At 38.4% G+C, this 22,621-nt stretch overlaps 1 protein-coding gene across 1 annotated transcript in view; it reads right to left on the bottom strand.

Annotated features, from left to right (window-relative positions):
* Positions 1-22,542, bottom strand: part of pfkfb2a (6-phosphofructo-2-kinase/fructose-2,6-biphosphatase 2a) — a 33,474-nt gene extending 10,932 nt beyond the window's left edge. The window contains exons 1-9 of the mRNA XM_067445550.1: positions 22,361-22,542; positions 22,122-22,251; positions 17,937-18,062; positions 16,014-16,110; positions 13,696-13,762; positions 12,583-12,657; positions 12,068-12,124; positions 10,037-10,161; positions 5,792-5,999 (exon numbers count right to left, since the gene is read on the bottom strand). Coding sequence (XP_067301651.1) covers positions 5,792-5,999; positions 10,037-10,161; positions 12,068-12,124; positions 12,583-12,657; positions 13,696-13,762; positions 16,014-16,110; positions 17,937-18,062; positions 22,122-22,179 — 813 coding nt within the window. The 5' untranslated portion in view covers positions 22,180-22,251; positions 22,361-22,542. The remainder of the gene's footprint in view (positions 1-5,791; positions 6,000-10,036; positions 10,162-12,067; positions 12,125-12,582; positions 12,658-13,695; positions 13,763-16,013; positions 16,111-17,936; positions 18,063-22,121; positions 22,252-22,360) is intronic.
* Between the last annotated feature and the right edge of the window lie 79 nt (positions 22,543-22,621).

Raw genomic sequence — 22,621 nt, forward strand, 5'->3', positions numbered from 1 at the left:
TACACTTAACCGTCTCATGGCCCAGTTATTCTGGCCGGGCATTCACGAGAATGTGCGCAGGTAGTGTGTGTCTTTTTGTGAATGTCAGTTGGTGAATCCACCGGCCACCCCAAAAGCACCATTGTGCCCATTACCACTGATGCAGGTCCCCTTCGAACGAATTGGTATGGACCTCATCGGGCCATTAGAACGGTCTGCATGCGGGCATCGCTTTGCATTAGTGTTGGTAGACTATGCAACGTGATACCCGGAAGCAGTACTGCTCTGCACTATTTCGGCGAAAAGTGTGGCAAGCACTCTGTTTTTCCTAATCTCCTGGGTGGGAATCCCGAAAGAGATTCTCACCGATCAAGGCACGGCATTCATCTCATGGACAATCCACGAATTATACGAATTGTTGGGCATTAAATCGATTCGCATCAGCGTCTATCACCCACAAACAGACGGGCTGGTGGAACGTTTTAATCGCACGTTGAAAACCATTATTCGTAAGTTTGTTCACGAGGATGCCAAAAATTGGGATAAGTGGCTAGAACCTCTGTTGTTTGCTGTACACGAGGTCCTGCAAGCCTCCATGGGGTTTTCCCCCTTCGAGCTTCTCTATGGCCGCCAGCCTCGGGGGGTGCTGGATGTCCTTAGAGAGACTTGGAAGGACGGACCTTCCGCGGGTAAGAATAACATTCAGAATGTCCTGGACCTGAGAACAAAACTCCACACGTTGGGGCGGCTATCAATGGAGAATTTGTTACAGGCCCAGGACAGACAGAGACAGCTGTACAACAAAGGGGCTAGACTTCGTCAATTTGCAGCGGGAGATAAAGTGCTGGTATTACTCCCCACTTCCAGCTCGAAATTACTCGCAAAGTGGCAAGGGCCTTTTGAGGTCACACACCTCTTAAAAAAATGGTCAGAGGCGGAGTCGGTGATGCTGGCGACGGTGGTGAGTGGAGAGGAGGATCTCGGGCCAGAAGCGGTTCAAAAGCCTCGATCCCTCGCTCTGGCCCCAGGGGGGGATCACCTCTCACCCTCGCAGCTCACCGACATTAGAGTTTTACAAGCAGATTTTGCGGACGTGTTCTCGCCCCTACCGGGTCGTACCGACCTCATTCAGCACCACGTTGAAACCGAGCTGGGCGTGGTTATTCGCAGCCGGCCGTACCGTTTGCCGGAACACAAGAAAAAAGTAGTTTAGGTGGAATTAGAGACAATGATGGATATGGGGGTAATAGAGGAGTCCAACAGCAATTGGGTGAGCCCGATAGTTTTGGTTCCAAAACCTGATGGCTCGGTCCGGTTCTGTGTGGACTATCGAAAGGTGAACGCGGTGTCGAAATTTGATGCGTACCCAATGCCAAGGATGGGCGAGATGCTTGATCGGCTAGGGACCGCTCGCTTTTATTCGACACTGGACTTAAGAAAAGGGATATTGGCAGATCCCCTTGTCTCCAATGTCCAAAGAGAAAACCGCTTTCACCATGCCTTTTGGATTACACCTCCAATTCGTCACGCTTCCTTTCGGCTTGTTCGGGGCTCCCGCAACCTTCCAGCGTCTGATGGACAGAATTCTCCAGCCGCACTCTGTGTATGCCGATGCGTACTTGGATGATATCATCATCTACAGTGCGGATTGGCAACGGCATATGCAGCACTTGCTGGCTGTCCTGAAGTCGCTGAGAAGGGCGGGGCTCACGGCAAACCCAAAGAAGTGTGCAATTGGGCAGGTGGAAGTAAGATATCTTGGCTTCCACTTGGGTCATGGGCAGGTGCGTCCCCAAATTGACAAGACGGCAGCAATTGCGACCTGTCCAAGACTTAAGACCAAAAAGGAGGTTAGACAGTTCCTGGGGCTAGCGGGATATTACAAAAGGTTTGTGCCTAATTATTCGGACCTCGCTAGCCCACTGACTGATTTAACTAAAAAGGAGGCACCAGATACAGTTCAGTGGACGGAGTGGTGTCAGCAGGCTTTAACCCAGATAAAGGCTGCTCTGTGTGGTGGACCGCTCCTAGAGGCTCCTAATTTCTCTCTCCCCTTTTCTCTACAGACTGACGCATCGGACAGCGGGTTGGGCGCCGTCCTGTCCGAGAAGGTGGAGGGTGAGGAACGGCCGGTGCTGTACATCAGTCAGAAGCTCTCTAAGAGAGAAACGATGTACAGCACCATAGAGAAGGAGTGTTTGGCCATCAGGTGGGCCGCCCTCACCCTTTGCTACTACCTCCTGGGGCGGGAGTTCACCCTCTGTTCGGACCACGCCCCCCAGTGGCTCCACCTCATAAAGGATACCAACGCGCGGATCACCCGTTGGTATCTAGCTTTACAGCCTTTTAAATTCAAGTTGATCCACAGGCTGGGTGCTCAGACTTTATTATAATATGATAAAAATATATTATATTATATTTTATAATATGATCATTTCAAAGTTAATCAAATTAATGTAGAAACAACATAAAGACAGTTTATTTTAAATACTTGTTTAAATGGCATCTTTTTATTAATGAAGGCCAGTATTACTGATATTAATACAGCTACTGATTTCTTTTTTTTTTTTACATTTATTATTAGGCTTCAAAAATATAACAGTTTTTAATTAAAGTAAACTTAAAACAAGGCTAACATAAACCCATAAATGTCACGTTTACTCCTGCCCTTCCTGTCTTAACAGTTAGGAAATATACAGAAATGTAATAAAGTTATTAAAGTTATATGCAGTCTGCACTGCATAAACTATAAATTAAATAGTTAATCCTTATTAAAGCTACAAAAGTTAAGTTATTCAGTCAAGAGCAGCGAGTCATTTTCTCTGTTCCCTTTGTTCTTTAACTTTACTGACAGGAAGCTTTATTGGCTGCTGTCCCTTTAAGAGCAGACAGACACGCGGATCTTACTTTTTATATACTGTCTATGGATCGCACCTCATTCTCTCACAACTCTTTTAGTTCATTTTAGACTTTATATAAATCATTTAAGATTGCTCTTATAAGGATAGTCGTTGAAGATATGCCTTGAAGCAAGTCTAAAATAAAACTAAGCCAGCCACTTCTGTTGAGCGCGCAGTAGGGCTGGGCGGTATGGCCAAAATTTCATATCCCGATATAGCTCATTTGATATCCCGAAAACGATATACACAACGATATAGCAATTTTTATGCTAATTCAGTTTATGAATAGTCTATACAAAATTGCAATGTGGAAATGCAGTTTGAAATGATATACAAAACAAATAAAGGTAGTATGGACTACATTTTTATTTTATTTAGAACCTTTTTTTCAAGCAAGACTGTTGGTAAAGTTAACACCTGCCTAGGGATGTTAACCGATGACCGTTTGACCGATGGTTGACCGCATCAACGTTAACCGATCAAAGTTGTCGGTAAAAAAAAAAAAAAGTGATCTCTAAATTAGTCTATTATAGACAGTGGGCTAAACGCTACTACAATTAGCCGTCTCATTCCAAAATCTTTTTGTGTGAAGTGAAGAAATCCCTCACACTCAATTTTTCATAACTCGTCTGTTTGTACTTAATAAACCGATAAAAACATTAGGCGCGAGGTCACAGCGTTTGGGTTTGCGCGCTCACAAGGTTTGCCAAAAGTAAACACTCGAGGTTAGAGCTAGGGCAGACGACAGGATGAAGCGTCATTCCACATAAGATGGGCTTACATTTGGAAATATATTACATCTAGATTTCAGTGGTAACACACAAGGTGTTGATCATCATCTTTCTTTATTATTGTTAGCACTACCTCGAACTAAAGCGGCGTCTCTTTGGAGCTGTCATTTTCTTAAATGAGTCGCGGCAATGTTTCAAATGAGCTTCTCACGCCAGACAAACGCCTTTATTTTCAACGCAATCACCCATTTAGAAACTAAGGAGCCATTGTCCTCATTGTCGTGTTTCGCACTGTGAGGGATTAAAAAAAGTGAGTGGAAGGGAGGCGGCAGCGCTAGGACAGTGCGTGTGTGTGTGTGTGTGTGAGAGAGAGAGAGAGAGAGAGAGAGAGCGGGAGCACGGCTCGCGGCTGTTATTTCAAATAGCGCAGCATATTTTAAACTAATCGGTTAACCGCAGTGTTGCCAAGTCCGCGGTTTTCCCGCGGAATTGGGCTACTTTTAACCACTTGCCGCGGGTTGATTTTTTATTCCGCGGGTTAAAGGTTTAACATATTGCATCAGTTATATTTAGCTGAAATGGTTGTGTTGAAATAAATATTTTACTTTAGCCAATTCATATTCCACCAATGATAACAAGGATTCTAGGATGATGACATAAGCAATATCGTATCAGCATAACTGTGCTGATAAGCGCACACTTTGTGAGGTACCACTGCTGGGCTTGTTCGCTAATGTGTGTGTGTGTGTGTGCTGCGGCGCGCTGCGAGCACCGGCTGTTTTCGTTTCCATGGTAACCGAATGCGTGCTCTCCAGGGTTGTTGCTGGTAAAGAATAATTTAAAAAATAAATGTCATACACAGAAGAATTTTCTGTAAATTAACATTTAATGAGGAATATCTTGCAATGTTTATTTTACATTCATTTTAATTTGATATGAATTTCACAAGTTTGTGGTTCACTTCCACTGGAGTTGTAATTCTGCATTTTCCCGCCCGCATCCATTACGTTTTTAAGCTCATCAGCTCATCATTACGTTCATTAGCTGTCAATCTTAAGGTGAGATGATTTTATTTATGAAAATAGACTGTTTATAATTACTTATACAGTTACTTACTTATACTTATACAATTATCTTTTAGTATAAATGGTGTGTAGTGCATAACACTACCATAAAATGTGTATTGGAGTGTTATATTTAGATTTTTTTGGTATTGGGCTAGTTTTGTGCTAGTTGGATTGGCAATTGGGCTACTTTTGGGCTATTTTTGATTGGCCATTGGGCTGGTTTTGTTGCGAAAACCTGGCAACCCTGGTTAACCGGTTTCAACCGGCTAATGAGGCTCGGTGGTCGGTCAAGAAAATGTTTAGTTTTCGCCATCCCTACACCTGCCATTAAAATATTTCAATATATGGCTATATGGTGTGCCACGCGTAAAAGCCCGTTGCAGCGTCTGTGTCTGAAGTTTGTTTTGAGCACTTATGCCACCACTCTGGCATAATTACTCCGAGAATTACCCTGATCTGAACCGCGTCTCCTCCATGTTTGTTTATGTATTGCAGCGTGCATGGGCATGCCGGGGCGTGACGTGCATCTTGACGTAAAATTCTGCAGTAAACGTCTTATCGTGGCGTAAGCGATAGAGCCTAATATAAAACGATAGACTTTTTCTATTGTCCAGACGATATATTTCGTCATATCGCCCAGCCCTAGCGCGCAGTGTTCTGAGATGATGTCGAACGACCACTGAATATGACGTCAGCATCAAAAATACGTTGAGACGGAGACGAAAGATCTTTGATTATGTGCCCAGATATGCTAAAGCCCATATTTAAACGAACTAACCCGAACGCAGATAGAATTTCAATCAGAATAGGACACCTGATAGTCTGAAAAAATAATACCTAATTTGGAAAAAAATAATACCTCTGAGACCACATTGAACACTTTTAATGGCCCTAAATTTGACAATTTTGATTTATCACTTTTTAAAACCCCGCGGACACCCTGCTTTAAGCAACTGGGGGGAACTTTGGATTATGCAAGTAGTTTCGCCTACAGTAATGAAATGCATGATTACCTAAATGCATACATTGCAAACAACTCTCAGGTTTGATGCATAAAGCAAACAATTTAAAGAAGCTGGATTCAATAAATCCATCCATGAAGTGAAATGAATACCTCTTTTCCGCTGGTGGAGAGCTCAGAGTCGCCGCCGATGCAGCCCTGGACGTTGTGCTGGCTCTCGCCATGGCGGCAGAGGTAGATGGAGTGTTTCTGAACGTGAATATTCATGAGGTAGTAGACGATCTTACTCTGGATGTAATCCTGAACTCGGTTCACCAGGAAACGCTGGCCGACGTTAATCACCTGGATAAAGGACAGGTCCCTGAAACAGCCCGAGAAAGATCTGTGTTAAAAAACCCATGAAAATGTCTTTGCAAACAGCACAAATGATTTAGGAATATACACAGAAAGAGAGTGACTATTGTGTCTTATTATAGTCCGCAGTTTCTGCATTTCATTATTTTCAAAGATGTGCTGAATGAAAAATAAACAATGTTATATAATCTTAAGATCAATGTGCACATAACCTACAACAATCCCTACTCTTGTTTATAAAGGAAAGCAATCTTTACATTAAATTAATAAAAGAGTGGAGGAATCGATATGTGGTTTGGTAAAGGACTTCACAAAGATTACTAAAAATGGGTAGGTTATAGCATTGATTAAAGCTGCACTATGTAATTTTTTCCATCCTCTAGACTAGAGGTCTTCTATAAAAAAAAAAAAAGGCGTAGTTTGATGACGTCAAGTTTGAGCGCAAACTCTTGGGACGTGTGGTTTCCACCTCTATACAGAATATCAACTATAATAATAACAGCAGAGAGAAACAATATTGTTGGAATCTCTTTCAGAACATTGTTTTCTGGCTGATGAACGATACAAACATCGACCAATCAGAATCCATCCTGCTTGAAAGAAAAAAAAATTAAAGCAGCAGACGACAAAACTCAGAATAAACATTATCTTTATTATCATAAAATGTATCGTTATAATTATCAATATCGTTCTTGAGAACAGGCCTTTAAATTAAATTATATGATTACACTGCTATCTGTATATTTTTGTTAAAAATTATATTTTTAGCAAAAACTGGTTTTGTTAAATATAATACAACTCAAAACAAAACAAAACAAAAGGAAATTTAGAAATGTTGCCTTCATTTACTCACCAGATCTCGGCAGCCATTGAACACAATAGTATTTTTCTTCCCACTACAGGGTATATACAGCAATCCTTAAGTTAAATTTACTACTTTTTAATACCTTTTTTACTACCTTCAGAATATTTTTTAAAACCATCACGACACTGAATTGCAAGTTTATTAATCAGCGATCTTTCTATTATTTACACAGATTTTGACATATATAACATACAAAAAAGAATCGATTTAGAATCGACAGCAGGAGGAAATCTGTATTAAGTTATCATCCAGACACAGTAAAATACATCTCAACATTCACAAAGGTTGGTTAAGGAGAAGCATTACTGCATACACATCTGATTTACATTAATAATTGGTAATTCAGCAATTCAATTATTTAGTGTTTTTTTTTTTTCCAACAACAAAACCTCAGCCAAATATTACATTTCTATAACTGTGATAAGTTGTTGAATTTAACAAAATACTAAAAACTAGTGCTGTCAATCGATTAAAAACTTTAACTAGATTAATCACACATTTTGTCTGTGATTAAGAAATGTGTAAAAGAAATGTTTTTGTAAGTTTTTAATATAATAATTTCACAGTTAATCAAATTAATGTAGAAACAACATAAAGACAGTATTTCTTTTTAAATACTTGTTTAAATGGCATCTTTTTATGAATGAAGGCCAGTATTACTGATATTAATACAGACACGCGGATCTCACTGTTTACTGTCTATGGATCGCACCTCATTCTCTCACAACTCTTTTTGTTCATTTTAGACTTTATATAAATCATTTAAGATTGCTCTTATGAGGACAGTCGTTGAAGATATGCCTTGAGGCAAGTCTACAATAAACCGTAAGCCAGCCACTTCTGTTGAGCGCGCAGTGTTCTGAGATGATGCCGAACGACCGCTGAATATGACGTCAGCATTAAACATACGCTGAGACGGAGATGAAAGATCTTTGATTATGTGCCCAGATATGCTAAAGCCCATATTTAAACGAACTAACGCGAACGCAGATAGAACTTCAATCAGAATAGGACACCTGATAGTCTGAAAAAATAATACCTAATTTGGAAAAAAATAATACCTCTGAGACCACATTTAAGACTTTTAATGGCCTTAAATTTGACAATTTGGATTTATCACTTTTTAATACTTTTTACAACCCCGCGGACACCCTGCACTATAATGTCTGCCGAGATCTGCTTGGTTACTAACATTCTTCCAAATATCTTCCTTGGTGTTCAGCAGAACAAAGACATTTATACAGGTTTGGAACAATTGGAGTGTGACTAAATGACGACAATTTTCACCAATTTTTACCCCTTTAACAGAAAAATAATGAGTTGTAACAGAAATAAAATGAGTTGAAGTTAATGTACTATATTGAAAAAAATATAGTACATTAATATATAATATATAATATATAATATAATTATATACTAATTAAAATATAGTACAAAAAAAATTAACCTTGCAATTAAAATCTCAAAGTTGATGTGTTAGAGAAGCAGGAAAAATGGGCAAGTGCAAGGATGTGCGCAAGTCTGACAAGGGCCAAATTGTGATGGCTAGACGACTGGGTCAGATCATCTCCAAAACAGCAGCTCTAGTGGGTTGTTCCCGGTCTGCAGTGGTCAGTATCTATCAAAAGTGGTGGTTTCAAACAGTGGTGAACTGGCATCAGGGTCATGGGCGGCAAAGGCTCATTGATGCATGGGGGGAGCGAACACAGGGCACCAGGATGCACTATGGGAAGAAGGCAAGCCGGCAGAGGCAGTGTGATGCCTTGGGCAATGTTCTGCTGGGAAACCTTGGGTCTTGCCATCCATGTTACTTTGACCACCTACCTAACCATTGATGCAGACCATGTACAGCCTTTCATGGAAACGGTATTCTCTGGTGGCTGTGGCTCTTTCAGCAGGATAATGTGCCTGCCACAAAGCAAAAATGGTCCAGGAATGGTTTGCGGAGCACAACATTGAGTTTGAGGTGTTGACTTGGCCTCCAAATTCCCCAGATCTCAATCCATTCGAGCATCTGTGGGATATGCTGAACAAACAAGTCTGATCCATGGAGGCCGCCCCCTCGCAACTTACACGACTTAAAGCATCTGCTGCTAACTTCTTGATGCCAGATACCACAGCACACATTCAGGGGTCTAGTGGAGTCAATGCTTTGATGGGTCAGGGCTATTTTGGCTACAAAACAGGGACCAACAAAATATTAGGAAGGTGTTTATTAAAACCCAATTGTGTGTGTGTATATATGTATATAGATTATAGATAGGTATATATATATATATATATATATATATATATAGAGAGAGAGAGAGAGAGAGAGAGAGAGAGAGAGAGAGAGAGAGAGAGAGAGAGAGAGAGAGAGAGAGAGAGAGAGAGAGAGAGAGAGAGAGAGAGAGAGAGAGAGAGAGAGAGAGAGAGAGAGAGAGAAATACATAAAAGATAATATCTTGAATATGGGTAACCAAACATTTGAAGGGACCCATTAACTTCCATAGTAGGAAAAAAAAAAATCTGTTTGTTGACTAACTTGGAGCAGTTAGTGAAGTTGAAACAAGTAAATGCTGACAGAATTTTCCTTTTTGTGTGAACTAACCTCTTTAAGCACTTTTACAGCAGAGAATAAGAGATAATCCAACATGTCTGAAGGCAAAGACAGAGTTAATGTCCACAGCTCTGTCTGTAAGCACTACAGTGGGGTTGAAGTTCTCAAGAAAGATTATTTTGCGATTAAGCCAAATGCTACGCCAGAGGAATTACAGAAACGCCTGTGACTGTCCAAACCATTCTTACAGGGTTTTTAGAGATTCTAGGTTGATATATGATTAGCCACATCATTTTAACATAACCTAATTAACTAGAAGGCATATTTATGATGCAGTATTATCATTAAACAAAACTACATCCTTATAAATGAACCAAATAAACTCAGCAAACTGAAACTACACTGCTCTCTGCTGGAGGCTTTCTGACATAACAGAAAAGTTAAAGACTGTCGAAGTCACAGATAAAGTGCTGAAATTCAATATTATCATACAGTTTACCAAATATCTTAAAATACAATGAGAAAAAAAAAATCATTTTAATCAAAAACCAAAAAACAATAAAAGCGTTATCCAAAGGAAAAGGTCAATTTAGCTTCTGGACTTTTGCGAGACACTTTGGAATTGAAAATGTAATCTTACTTGTCATGTTCATCAGGATCTAACGGCTTATATGTGACTTTGTAGCACTCGATTCTCTTCAGGAAATCCTCCATCACGCTCTCTCTGTGTCTCTCAGGATAATCCGGACTGGAAACCTTCACATCCTGATCCCAAATGAATCATATGTTATGACTCCAACGGCACAGTTTATAACAAAAGCACAAAGTCCTCGCTGAACACTGATATTAACTAATCAAGAGTGGAGCTTATGTAGAAATTACATCAATACACAGGGGAATGTGTGTATATTTAGGTGTTCCTTTTAATTTAATTTAATTTAACTTTGAAATAGTCTTGCTATGTGATTATTTTTATTTTAGTCTCAATTGATACGAGTGCATAAAAGCTGCATAATTATAATTAGTGCTGTCAATCGCTTAAGAAAATTTACTAGATTATTATTATTTGTTTTAATTGTGATTAATTGCAATTAAAAACACGTTTTAAATATATTTTATAATATAATAATAATTTCACAGTTACTCTCCAAATGAATGTTAAAACAATATAAAAACAGTGTACTTTAAATATTTGTTGTAATGGCATATTTTTATGATTAAAGGTCAGTATCAATACTGCTACTGATGTCTCTATGAAATTGATTGTATACATTCATTATAATTGTATTCATTGTATACATTCATTATAGCCATTCAACATTACAGTGTAATTGAAAGCTGTCCATTTTAAAATGTATTTGGCATAAAAAAACAAATAAAATAACTTTAAATGTAAGTAAACTTAACCCCTTAAATGTCACCCCCTTTTAAGAATAGACATGTTAATGCACTATCCAAACTTAAATGGCTGTAGGAAGGCTTTGGAATTTATACCTAAATTTGGTCTTGTTTTAAAGAAGACACTTTTATGCAGACACTTTTAGGCAAAAAGAAGGCAGATTATTGCTGAAGTGAAAGCAATTTTAAAAAAATAATAAAGAATTAAATTTATTGAAGTTTAAATTTCCATTAAATTAAAAATACTGTACGAAATATTTTTATTTTAAATAAAATATATATTTTACAAAAAAGTACTCTAAAATGACTATAAAATCAAAGCCATATGTCTAACCAAGTTGTGTTCCAAATTTGAAGTTGATATCACAAAAACTGAAGTTCCCATGAGACTTTGTTCAGGCGCTATAACAAAAATCCACATTTCCTGTAACAAATTACAAAATTTCTGTGCAAATATCAATTCCATCACAAAACAGTCACCAAATATGGAACCTTAAGACTTCTACAATATACATTGTCAAGATTAGAAAATATTTTAATTATAAATTGGATAAAATAAATTTAGTTTATCTAGTTTATCCTGCTAGGGAAGGAGCCCTCTACAAGAATTTAGAGTACTGTTTCCATGGTAACAGTGTCCGATTTAAAAACAAAAAACCTTTCACTTAAGACTTTAAACTAATTTTAGATTGATTTTATGAGGACAATCGACAAAACTTTATTATGATTATTTTCGAAAGAACTCGATACTAGCACATGTCTTTCTGTAAGTCGTGTGTGTGTATGTATATGTGTGTGTGTGTGTCAAGACATTTACAGACAGAGTGCTATCTTTTGTCTTGCGCCTTGTGTCTTGAACGGTTCAAAAGCATTTGTATGCATAAGAACATGATCATATAATGTAACCAAGCAATACGGAAGTAACTAAAACTCCAATTCCTCGACTGACCACTAGGGACAGGCTCCAGAAGGGAGCAGAATCTCCTTGAGCCCCATGTTTACAACAGAAAAAAAACGTGATTACAGCCTGGTACAAATTGTTGTTTTGGTCTATACGGCTAATTTTGCCCTTCATGACAACTTTGAGGGGGTGAATTTTTTTATAACTCATTCAGGTGGATTGCCGCTTGTCTGCTGTCTGTTAGTCATCATCGCATCACATAAGCTCAGCCCACACACACATATATGTGTGTGTTTGGGCTGAGATATAACAGCAGTAATAAGCAGATTATTATTATTGTAGAATATGAATAAATTCTGCATTGACACTCACCAGTATGTTGGCAGCAATGACTTCTGGGTCGTCACAAAGTGACTCGACAAAAAACACCTGGAAACAAACACAAGAATAATCACATCAAAGACTGAAGCAAGCCGTTGGAGGTGCTTTATTGATCTCGGCATGATCATCTGTCGCCTTTGGCTTGGCTTGCTCAGTTGGGGACACTAAAATTATGATTAAAGTTATTCAACTAATTATACAAATAAAATTTATGAATTAGGTCTTCTAAATTCTATAAACTATAATACTGATCTGCCAACATTGTCGCTATATGATAAATGAAAATAAGCTGATAACATCACTGTTTTCTCCAGTACGACTGTACAGCCAAATCAGATTTTGTTACAATATTATCCTGTTTGACACTGTGAAGCTGCTTTGACACAATCGTGATTGTAAAAGCGCTATATAAATAAAGTTGATTGATTGATTGATTGATGTTCAGTGCTTCTCCAGGGTAACATTACAACTGCTAATATATCAGAGAGCGCCTGGTATTCACGGACCTTATACGAGTTCTCCTGCGCAAAACTCAGGATGAGGTTCCTTCTCTCTCTGGTTGTGTTTGTGGCATCAAAAACCTGACAGAGAGAAATGATTCATAAGAACAAGCACATCACACAACGGGAAATAAATCATCAGTCAGATTGAAAATATCATAGTCATTTGTGTATGATACAACTGCAATTAGATAATTGATCATTGATTTTATGCTCTTTTTTGACTGGGATAGAATATGGTCCGAAAATGAAAGAAAATATTTCGATTTGAGCATTTCTGATCTCAAATTCATCCAAAATGCATTAATGCTTGACAATTTTATGTCATACATCCATTAAAAATCTGTACAACACCATCTAAATAAAAGAGATGGAGTTAAAATGAAAAAAAAAAAAAAGGTTTAAAAAAAGACGATCTGATGCATGATGGTCTAATGATGTTAAAGAATCACCATCTGGCACAGTGATATTTAATATCATTTATAAACTATTTTAGAATATACCCTGATCAGGCATAACATTATACCTGTTAGTGATTGGGTTTATAGGCAGCAATTAAACATTTTGTTGATGTGTTAGAAGCAGCGTAGAGTGAGTTTGACGAGGGCCAAATTGTGATGGCTAGACGACTGGGTCAGATCATCTCCAAAACTGCAGCTCTTGTGGGGTGTTCCCGGTCTGCAGTGGTCAGCCTCTATCAAAAGTGCTCCAAGGAAGGAACAGTGGAGAACCGGCCACAGGGTCATGGGCGGCCAAGGCTCATTGATACACGTGAGGAGCGAAGGCTGGCCTGTGTGGTCTGATCAAAGCTACTGGAGCTTTAGTTACACTAGTTAATCAGTGTATTTATCATGTAATAACCTTTTCCCATTTAATATTCATATTTTATATTATTTTAGCTTTATTTTAAAAGTTGTTTATAGTTGTAGTTATAGTTAACAATAACATCACTGATCTGATAGCACTATATACAGTGAAAAAACTGTATATTTATGCAACACAAATAACATATGTGTTTATATGTTGTATGTGTATGAATATGTGTGAATGAATAATATATTATCTATTAGATGGAGAAATTCTAGTTTCAGTAAAATGTTTCCAAAGAGCAGAACTTACAGCGATCTGCCCTCCCTCCTCATTCAGGTAAGACTTCACATCCTGTAGAGCGACGATAGCGCAGTGTCTGAGAGAAAAACGCATCGTCATACCAGAACCAGAACCAGAACAACCACATTAAACTCAACAGTACACACTGGTCTGAGGAACAAAGATTTGACAAATCATTTAAAGGGGACCTATTGTGCTTTTTTCAATGTTTCCAAGTCTTTCTTTAGTGTGTAATGTTGCCGTTTCAGCATGAAAACTCCCTCCTGCTCGCGATATTTTCTATATCAGTGTCAGTGTTTCTGAACTCCCTGAAACGCCTCCATTGTAGTCTTGAGTTTACTTCTGGGAACAAACACATCACAATATTCCTCATTTCAATCATTCATATACAGAATAAAGGGACGGACTAAAACACGCTAGCAATGTGCCAAAACATGCTAATTTATGCTAACAACATGTTAATGCAAATGCACCGTTTCTGCTAGGTTTTTGTTTTCCAAAACCTTCAAATATTAAGCTTTGAACTACTTTAAAGGTCCACTGGTGCCTTGAAACACACCGCATTATTCAATGTGTTGACGTGATTTCCCCTGAAACGGCTTCAGCTGTTAGCAGCTCCTCCCCTTTTTTGAAACAGCCAATAGCGTTTCGTTAATTAATATACAGTTTGACTAGAGAGCAAGAGCGGACCTTTCTCTGTTTGGTAAAGCCAGTTTCCTCTAACACTGTTTACCATCATAATCTCCTCCATATCGCTTTGAAATCCAGCATTCTGTGCAGAATTCAAACAGGTCGATATGTTTGTTGTCTGCGCGGACTCGCACATATGATCCGCGCTGCGCTCTCGTGTCTGTAGTCAAAATTTAGACCTGAGCCGTTGTGGTGTGTGTGCTGCTGCGGTGTGTGAAACTAACGTGAAAACAGACTTTATTCGACTCAAATGAAAGCATATTTACACTGAATGGTTTCCTATCACATATATAGTGTGCTGTGTGCCTTTCACGATGTAGAAATGAGTAAATGTGTGTTAACAACTGACTGATTTCAGCCACAGCTTCAGCAGTGTAAGGGGGCGGGCTTTACATTCTAGAGCGCATTCTGATTGGACAGAAGATTTGACGAGAGAGTGAAGTCTGCGATGATGTCACCAAAATCTGAGATTCGTTTTAACGGAAGTGAAAGACTGTAAATTTTGAATGCTTATATCTCCTAAATGCAAATTTTGTCATAGTTTTGGAACATACCAGCTTATTCATAACTTTAAGGCTAATACAGTCATACTAAAAGCTAAAAAACTTAAATTTTGATTTCAGTGGACCTTTAAAGGGGGTGGGGTCTAATGTTATTCCATGCATAATGGCTCATTTACACTGTTAAAGAGTTGGTTCTAATGCTAAACATGGCCAAACATTTCAAAAAACGAGTTGGACATATAACGGCACATTTGTGTGCCAAATTCACTCCTTCAGGATTTATATAAGTTTCAAAAAGTTTTTTTCAAGTACGACATCAGGTAAGAGCGTGCACACACACAGCAACCCACAAACAAGCTTCTCTGGGTCATGGGAGCATGTCATGTATGTTTTGGGCCATGTCATTATGCGTTCAGACCACAAAATCAACAATGTCACTAAAGAAGTGTGTTTCTGGTTTCAAAGAAGTGTGTTACCTTGTTCAGCTTCCCAAATAACCCAGCTTTAAGGAATCAGGTGGATGCAGTTTGTTTTTCAGGAGTTGTGCAAGTGTGTTTGTTTGATCATGAGTCAAAACCGCAGGCGCTGAGTGAAACTACATCAAATGTGTGTGTTTTGTTGGCAGTCGGTGCGGAAGTGCATATGATGTAAACAAAACGAACATATAGTGAATTGAAAGTTATCCAGGGATAATGCCGTGATATATTCTGTATGTGCGTGACACTTTAGCTCCGCCCACTGCGCGCCTGCACAGGCTCGTCTTTTATAAACTAAAGACTCTTCGGAGATGTGAAGGATGCAATACTACTTGATTGGCATGAGATTGGCAAAAACTGTGAGCTTTAACTGTGCGCTGTTTTACCCTTTAAATTTCAAACAATTTAAAACTAAAACCCTTTGAAAAGCAAAGCTTTTAAAACTCCTTCAAGCTTTCTTGTCAGGCTTGTCTTGAAACGGGTTACTTTAATAAGCTGACTTTTGTGAGTAATCAGCCTGTCGATGTGCAAAACATCCTGCCCTGAAGGTTTCCTGACTGAAATGGCTTCAGGCGAGTCATTCTGCTGTAGTAACATCCTCTTGTGTGTGTAATGTTGAGCTGTGTTGAAACCGTACACAGACGCTGTGGATACTCACTTCCTGATTTTCATGGCCTCTTCATTATCATGACGGAAGAAGTCGTAAGACTTGTACGACTGTACGGCCTCGCGTCTGTAAACGCCCAGGTTAAAAACTGACAGAGACACACAACAGTTATGAACACAACAGTCTAACTTCAGAGTAAAGACCCGTTCACTCCAAGAACGAGAACTATTATAACGATATTAGTGTTCAGCCGTATCACTTGCTGCAGTTGTGTCGTGTGTCACTTTAAATGCTCATGAATGTTAGAGCAGGATGGATTCTGATTGGTTGTTTTTATCGTTCATCAGCTGTGAAAGGGATTCCTGTGATATTGTTTCTTTGTGACATCATTATAGTTAAGTGAATTATTTTACATATAGAATTAAAAATATATATTAATCATTATAGTGAGCATCCTTGGTGTGAACGGGTCAAAAGCTAGTATAAAATTAAATAGATGCAGTACGAATGTTACAAATGTTAAACTAGGATTTCTTTTAAACAACAATTTCCCATGATTTTACTGTATATCATTATTTCTGGATAGAGTCATTCCAAGATGATTGAATATTTTAGAGCTGGAAAACAATATATATTTTAAAATTCCCCGAGACTTTTCCCATTAGTTTTGCATGACAGTTGGAATCCTGTAATAACTATAATTAATTCAAAATAATTGTGCTAGATACCAAAAGGTTACATTTGAATACGGACAAAGATCAGTATGTAAAATCATGTTAGCAACGCATTTAATCGTGTTAGGAAACGTGCTAAAACATACTAGCAACATGTTATATCATGTTAACAATCTTGTTGTTAATGTGCTAAATCATGTTAGCAAGATGTTAAATCATGGTGACAACATGCTAACCATGCTAGCAACATGTTAAATCATGGTGACAACATGCTAACCATGCTAGCAACATGTTAAATCATGGTGACAACATGCTAACCATGCTAGCAACATGTTAAATCATGGTGACAACATGCTAACCATGCTAGCAACATGTTAAATCATCGTGACAACATGCTAATCATGCTAACAACATGTTAAATCATGGTGAGAAAATGCTAACCATGATAGCAACATGTTAAATCATGGTGAGAAAATGCTAACCATGATAGCAACATGTTAAATCATGGTGAGAACATGCTAAAACATATTAAATCATGGTGACAACATGCTAACCATGATAGCAACATGTTAAATCATGGTGACAACATGCTAACCATGCTAGCAACATGTTAAATCATGGTGACAACATGCTAACCATGCTAGCAACATGTTAAATCATGGTGACAACATGCTAACCATGATAGCAACATGTTAAATCATGGTGACAACATGCTAACCATGCTAGCAACATGTTAAATCATGGTGACAACATGCTAACCATGCTAGCAACATGTTAAATCATGGTGACAAAATGCTAATCATGCTAACAACATGATAATAATGCTAACAAAATGCTAAATCATGCTAGAAACATGTTAGCAAAATGAAAAACCTTGTAAGCTCTCTCTCTCTCTTTGTCTATCTGTCTATCTATCTATTGGTCTGTCTATCTGTCTATCTATCTATTGGTCTGTCTGTCTGTCTGACAGTATTGCCTTCAAAATATTCAAACATTAGAAACTACTTTAAACGTCCATACTACTTTCAGTTGGAAGTAGTATGAAAGTTTAAAGTATTTACAAATGTTTGAATATTTTGAAGGCAATATTCCCTAATATTCCCTGCTATTTTTCCCCCCATGACAATTGGAAACCTGTTAAAACTGTAAAAAAAAATGTTTTGTGTATTTGAATTAATTATATTTAGGAAATCATTTTAGTGCATCAACCTCAGGAATATTAATATATTTGGCTGGCAGAATCAGTACTGTTCTTGAATAAGCAGCAGCACAGAGACCGGTCTCGTCTGTGAACTCTCACCTTTAGTGGGAACCCCGATCCAGTTGAGGTAGCGTGTCAGCTTCTTAGATATGTATGTCTTTCCTCTGGCGGGAAGGCCGATCAACACGATCACAGTGGGCGAGTTGGTCATGTACGACGCCCATGCTATGAAACAAAACGCACACACACACACACACACACACACACACACACACAGTTTTCTTCTCAGTGCAGCACAAACCAGTACAATGACATCAGATGAACGTCCATGTTTACACTCATTACAGTCCTCCATCTGTGCAAATAAGTGACGTTCATGAGCACCAGTGAAGACACCACTGAAGTTACTGACATTATTGCCTAACCTTATCAATTATGCATTAGAGTAGCTTGAGGCTTCTTGTATTTAATGAGCACCACATGTTTTTTCGAGAATTAAATTTCCAACTTAGTCTTGTTTTTAGCATGTTAAATCATCATTTTAAACACATTAATATTGTAGAATTAGGAAAACTACTATTTATGGCTTTTATTAATAAAATAAATGAAATATTACCAAAAGAAAAGTCAAATAAAATATTGATTACACAATGAAAAATAATACACTAATTCTGACAACAAGAAATCATGATTTTCAGCTATATAAGTCACCTTTTACAGAAAATATTATATTGCTATGGTCTGTAACAATGTATGAGTAACAAATGATAAAACTTAAAAAAATACCGTTTGAAAAAGCAGAAAAAATAATGACATTGGACACCAAATGTACCTGCAATTATAAAATCATCCGTGTAGTTAATTAATGTTACTCAGTACTGTTAAAGTGCAATGTAACTACGTCACCTAAAAATTAAAGTGTAACTTTTTTTTATATTTCAATATAGCTTTAATTCATATTTTATTTCAGTATTAGTCATTTTAGTGTTTCAATTTAAACTTATTTATTTCTAAGTTAACTTAAGTTTTAGTTTTTCCATCTAATATTTATATTTTAGCTCAGCTTTTAATAACTTTAGTTAACAATAATCAATTATATACTTATATTTTGTGAAGAAAATGTGAGCGGAGCTTTTGCTATAGCCTTCTGAGAACCGTATCTGTCTATTTCTTTAGGTTATTACATTGTTTAGAGCACAAGAAACAAATTGATTAAAGAATTTTTGGAAGGGAAAAAAATGTATTCCTGTTATGCTATGTAGCCTGTACACCTGGACTCGTGGAATGACATGCATAGGCAAAAACAATAGGATTTTTTCATCTACCAATCGATTTCAAGCTTTTTTTATTCAAACTTTATATAAAGATGATTCTCAACCATGGTATAAAAGATATTACTGATTTGATGAATGAATGAATGAGGCATTTATATAGCGCTTTCAAATGTACTACTGTACACCCAAAGCTCTTCACTCTCATGTCGGGGGTCTCTCCTCAACCACCACCAGTGTGCAGCATCCACTTGGAAGATGCGACGGCAGCCACAGTACAACGGCGCCAGTGCGCTCGCCACACACCAGCGATAGGTGGAGAGGAGAGAGGGTGATAGAGCCAATACAGTGGATGGGGATTATTAGGAGGCCATGATTGGTAAGGGCCAATCAAGGGAATTTGGCCAGGACACCGGGGTTACACCCCTACTCTTTAAGAGAAGTGCCATGGGATTTTTAATGACCACAGAGAGTCAGGACCTCGGTTTAACGTCTTATCCGAAGGACGGTGCTCTTTGACAGTATAGTGTCCCCATCACTATACTGGGGTGTTAGGACCCACACAGACCACAGGGTGAGCACCCCCTGCTGGCCTCACTAACACCTCTACCAGCAGACACCTGGTTTTTCCAGTTGGTCTCCCATCCAGGTACTGACCAGGCTCAGCCCTGCTTAGCTTCAGTGGGAAACCAGTCTTGGGCTACAGGGTGATATGGCAGCTGGTAATAAATCATTATACTAAGCTATGTGTGTAAACATGGCCATGAATTCCATTCCCATTCTTTATTTATTTAATAATAATAAAAAAATAATACATTTATTTCCCTATTCACTTGTGTCACCCAAAATGCCTGATATTATGCCATGATGTAAGTCCAGGTGTCTTCTACAAGTATGAAATCAGTGCACTGTTTTTCTGATTTCTAACAAAATTAGTCAGATTTAAATGATCATTACAAAACATTGTTTTCATTAGTGCGCTACATTTGATCATTCAGTCCTTTTTAAAGAGCAATGAGAGGTTTTCCAGGTGAAACCTCCAAATATTTGGTATCTCTGCAAAGTCCTGAATTTGCTCTTTACAGGACTTAAAACTGTGACGTAAAAAATTGTTTGCCCACTTACAAAGAAATGAAGGGTCAATAATTGCTATGGTAGGTTTATTTTAACGGATAGAGATCAAATATCAACCAGAAAAAAACACATTATATAAAGGTTAAACTGATTTGCAATTCCAGTGAAATGAGTATATGACCGTCAAGCAAAACACGACTTAGTACTTGGTGGAGAAACCCCTGTTGGCAAGCACAGAGGTAAGACGTTTCATGTAGTTGATCACAAGGTTTGCACACATCTCAGGAGGGATTTTGGTCCATTCCTCTTTAAAGATCCTCTTTAAATCATTAGATTTCTTGGCTGTCACTTGGTGACTCAAAGTTTCAGCTCCCTCCACAGACTTTCTATAGGATTAAGGTCTGGAGAACGACTAGGCCACTCCATGAGCTTAATGTGCTTCTTCGTGAGCCACTCTTTGTTGTCTTGGCGGTATGTTTTGTGTCATTATCATGTCATGCTGGAAGACCCATCCATGAATCATCTTTAGTGTTCTGAGATTTTACAGTACATGGCCCAGTCCGTTAGAGCTTAGATTGTGCCCTACCCGAGCACATCAACTGTAATTAGAGCCAGAGCCCGATAACATGTACTGTAGTCTATTACACTTGTTATAGCCATTAAAAAAATATTTTGTTTCATATTTATGTTTAAATATTATACTGTTATGTTTAAATTTCACCTAGGGCCCGGCCCATTAGACTGCGGGTTGGCTCAAGTTCGGGCTCAGGCAGAAAACCGAAACTCTCAAGCTCCTCCCGTGTAGTTCTGGGCTGATCCCTCACCTTTCTCATGATCATCCTTACTCCATGAGGCGAGCTCTTGCAGGAAGCTCCAGAAATAGGGCGATTTCTTTCATATCCGAATGATCGCACCAACAGTTGTCTCCTCATCACCAAGCTTCTTGTTGATGGTCTTGCCCATTTCCAGCCTTGTGAAGGTCTACAATCTTGTCATGACATGTTTTTCCAGCTCTTTGGTCTTGCCCATGGTGATGGAAAGAGGTTGCAATGGAAGATTATGTGGACGGGTATCTTTTATACACACGATGAGCTGATATTAGGAGTACTTTCTTAAAGTGACAGGACTAATCTGGGTACCACATGGGCACATAACCAATCTGTAGGAGACAGAATTTCACTTGATCAAATGCTAACCAATTTATAACCTTTGTATTATGTGTGTGTGTGTGTGTTTATTTTTTTCTGGTTGATATTCAATTAAATCTCTATCTGTTAAAATAAACCTACCATAAAAATGACATAATAATTGTGATGATTGGGGCAAACTTACACAATTTTAATACATATTTCCCCTACTGTATGTTGTTAGAGAAATTTGCACTAATTTATTGTCCTCTAGTACAGAGGACAAAACTCCATTGGTGGGTCTAGGTGTTTGGGACGATCACACGGGTGTTTCTATGATGTTCTGGGATGTTGTTAGGTGGTTTCTCTCTTTGATATTCTTGACTATTCATCAATATTATTACACTACAGAAACAGGACCCGACACGCCTTCTAGCTGGGCTTTACATTCCATAAAAACACCTTCTGTACATAAAGCCTCAAATTCCAATGCGAGTTTGTTTCTCTTTTAGCCTGAACGAACAAGTTAAAGCTCAGCTCTGCTCTGGGTTGGTTCATTTTGTTAGTCTTGAAGTGCAATGGTCCCACTGTCAACTAAAACAAGAGGCCTTTATGTGCTACACAAGGATTTAAAATGTGTTTTTACAGAAATATAACATTTATAACCACATGAATCAACAGTAACTTGATACACAACAGTTTGCAAACCAAAAAGGCTACCAGTTTTGAATCCCCACAGAGGTTGACCAACCACTGAGCATTTGACAAGACACAAGATACTAAAATTAGCACTAATAATAATAATAACTCACAGCATTTCTTCTCGTTGACTCTGGGCTCCGCCTTCTTGCTGTCATTTGAACTGTCCATGACTTTCACTCGCAGCTTGACGGACAGGTGTGAGGTCAGCAGGTGATCAGAGGTCACTGGAGGTCAGTCCACCTGCGCAGGTATCACGTGAGTCGACATTAGCTCATTAACCTGGCATCATTTCATCTGCTGCTTTATTAAGTCTCCGAGAGATAGTAAAAACAAAGCTGCATTTACTCACCATGCATCGGAGAGAACTCAAACGCACGGCACATTTTCCATTCAAACTCAGTTAAAAATGTTTTTTTTTTTTTTCTTTGAGAGCTCTGGACAGAGAAGATCTGATATGACCGCTGCGATTCAGGAAGTGTTCGTGTCTGCTGGAACTGCCCACAGCATAATCCCCAACCCATAGAAAAATAATAAAAGCTAGAACTGCGATTAGTATATAAACGAAGTGTAAGAAAGGGCGGGGTTAGCACCACGGATCTGGTCAGTGATT

Source organism: Pseudorasbora parva, chromosome 6, assembly GCF_024679245.1.
Source record: "Pseudorasbora parva isolate DD20220531a chromosome 6, ASM2467924v1, whole genome shotgun sequence".
In the NCBI taxonomy this organism is placed as follows: Eukaryota; Metazoa; Chordata; class Actinopteri; order Cypriniformes; family Gobionidae; genus Pseudorasbora; species Pseudorasbora parva.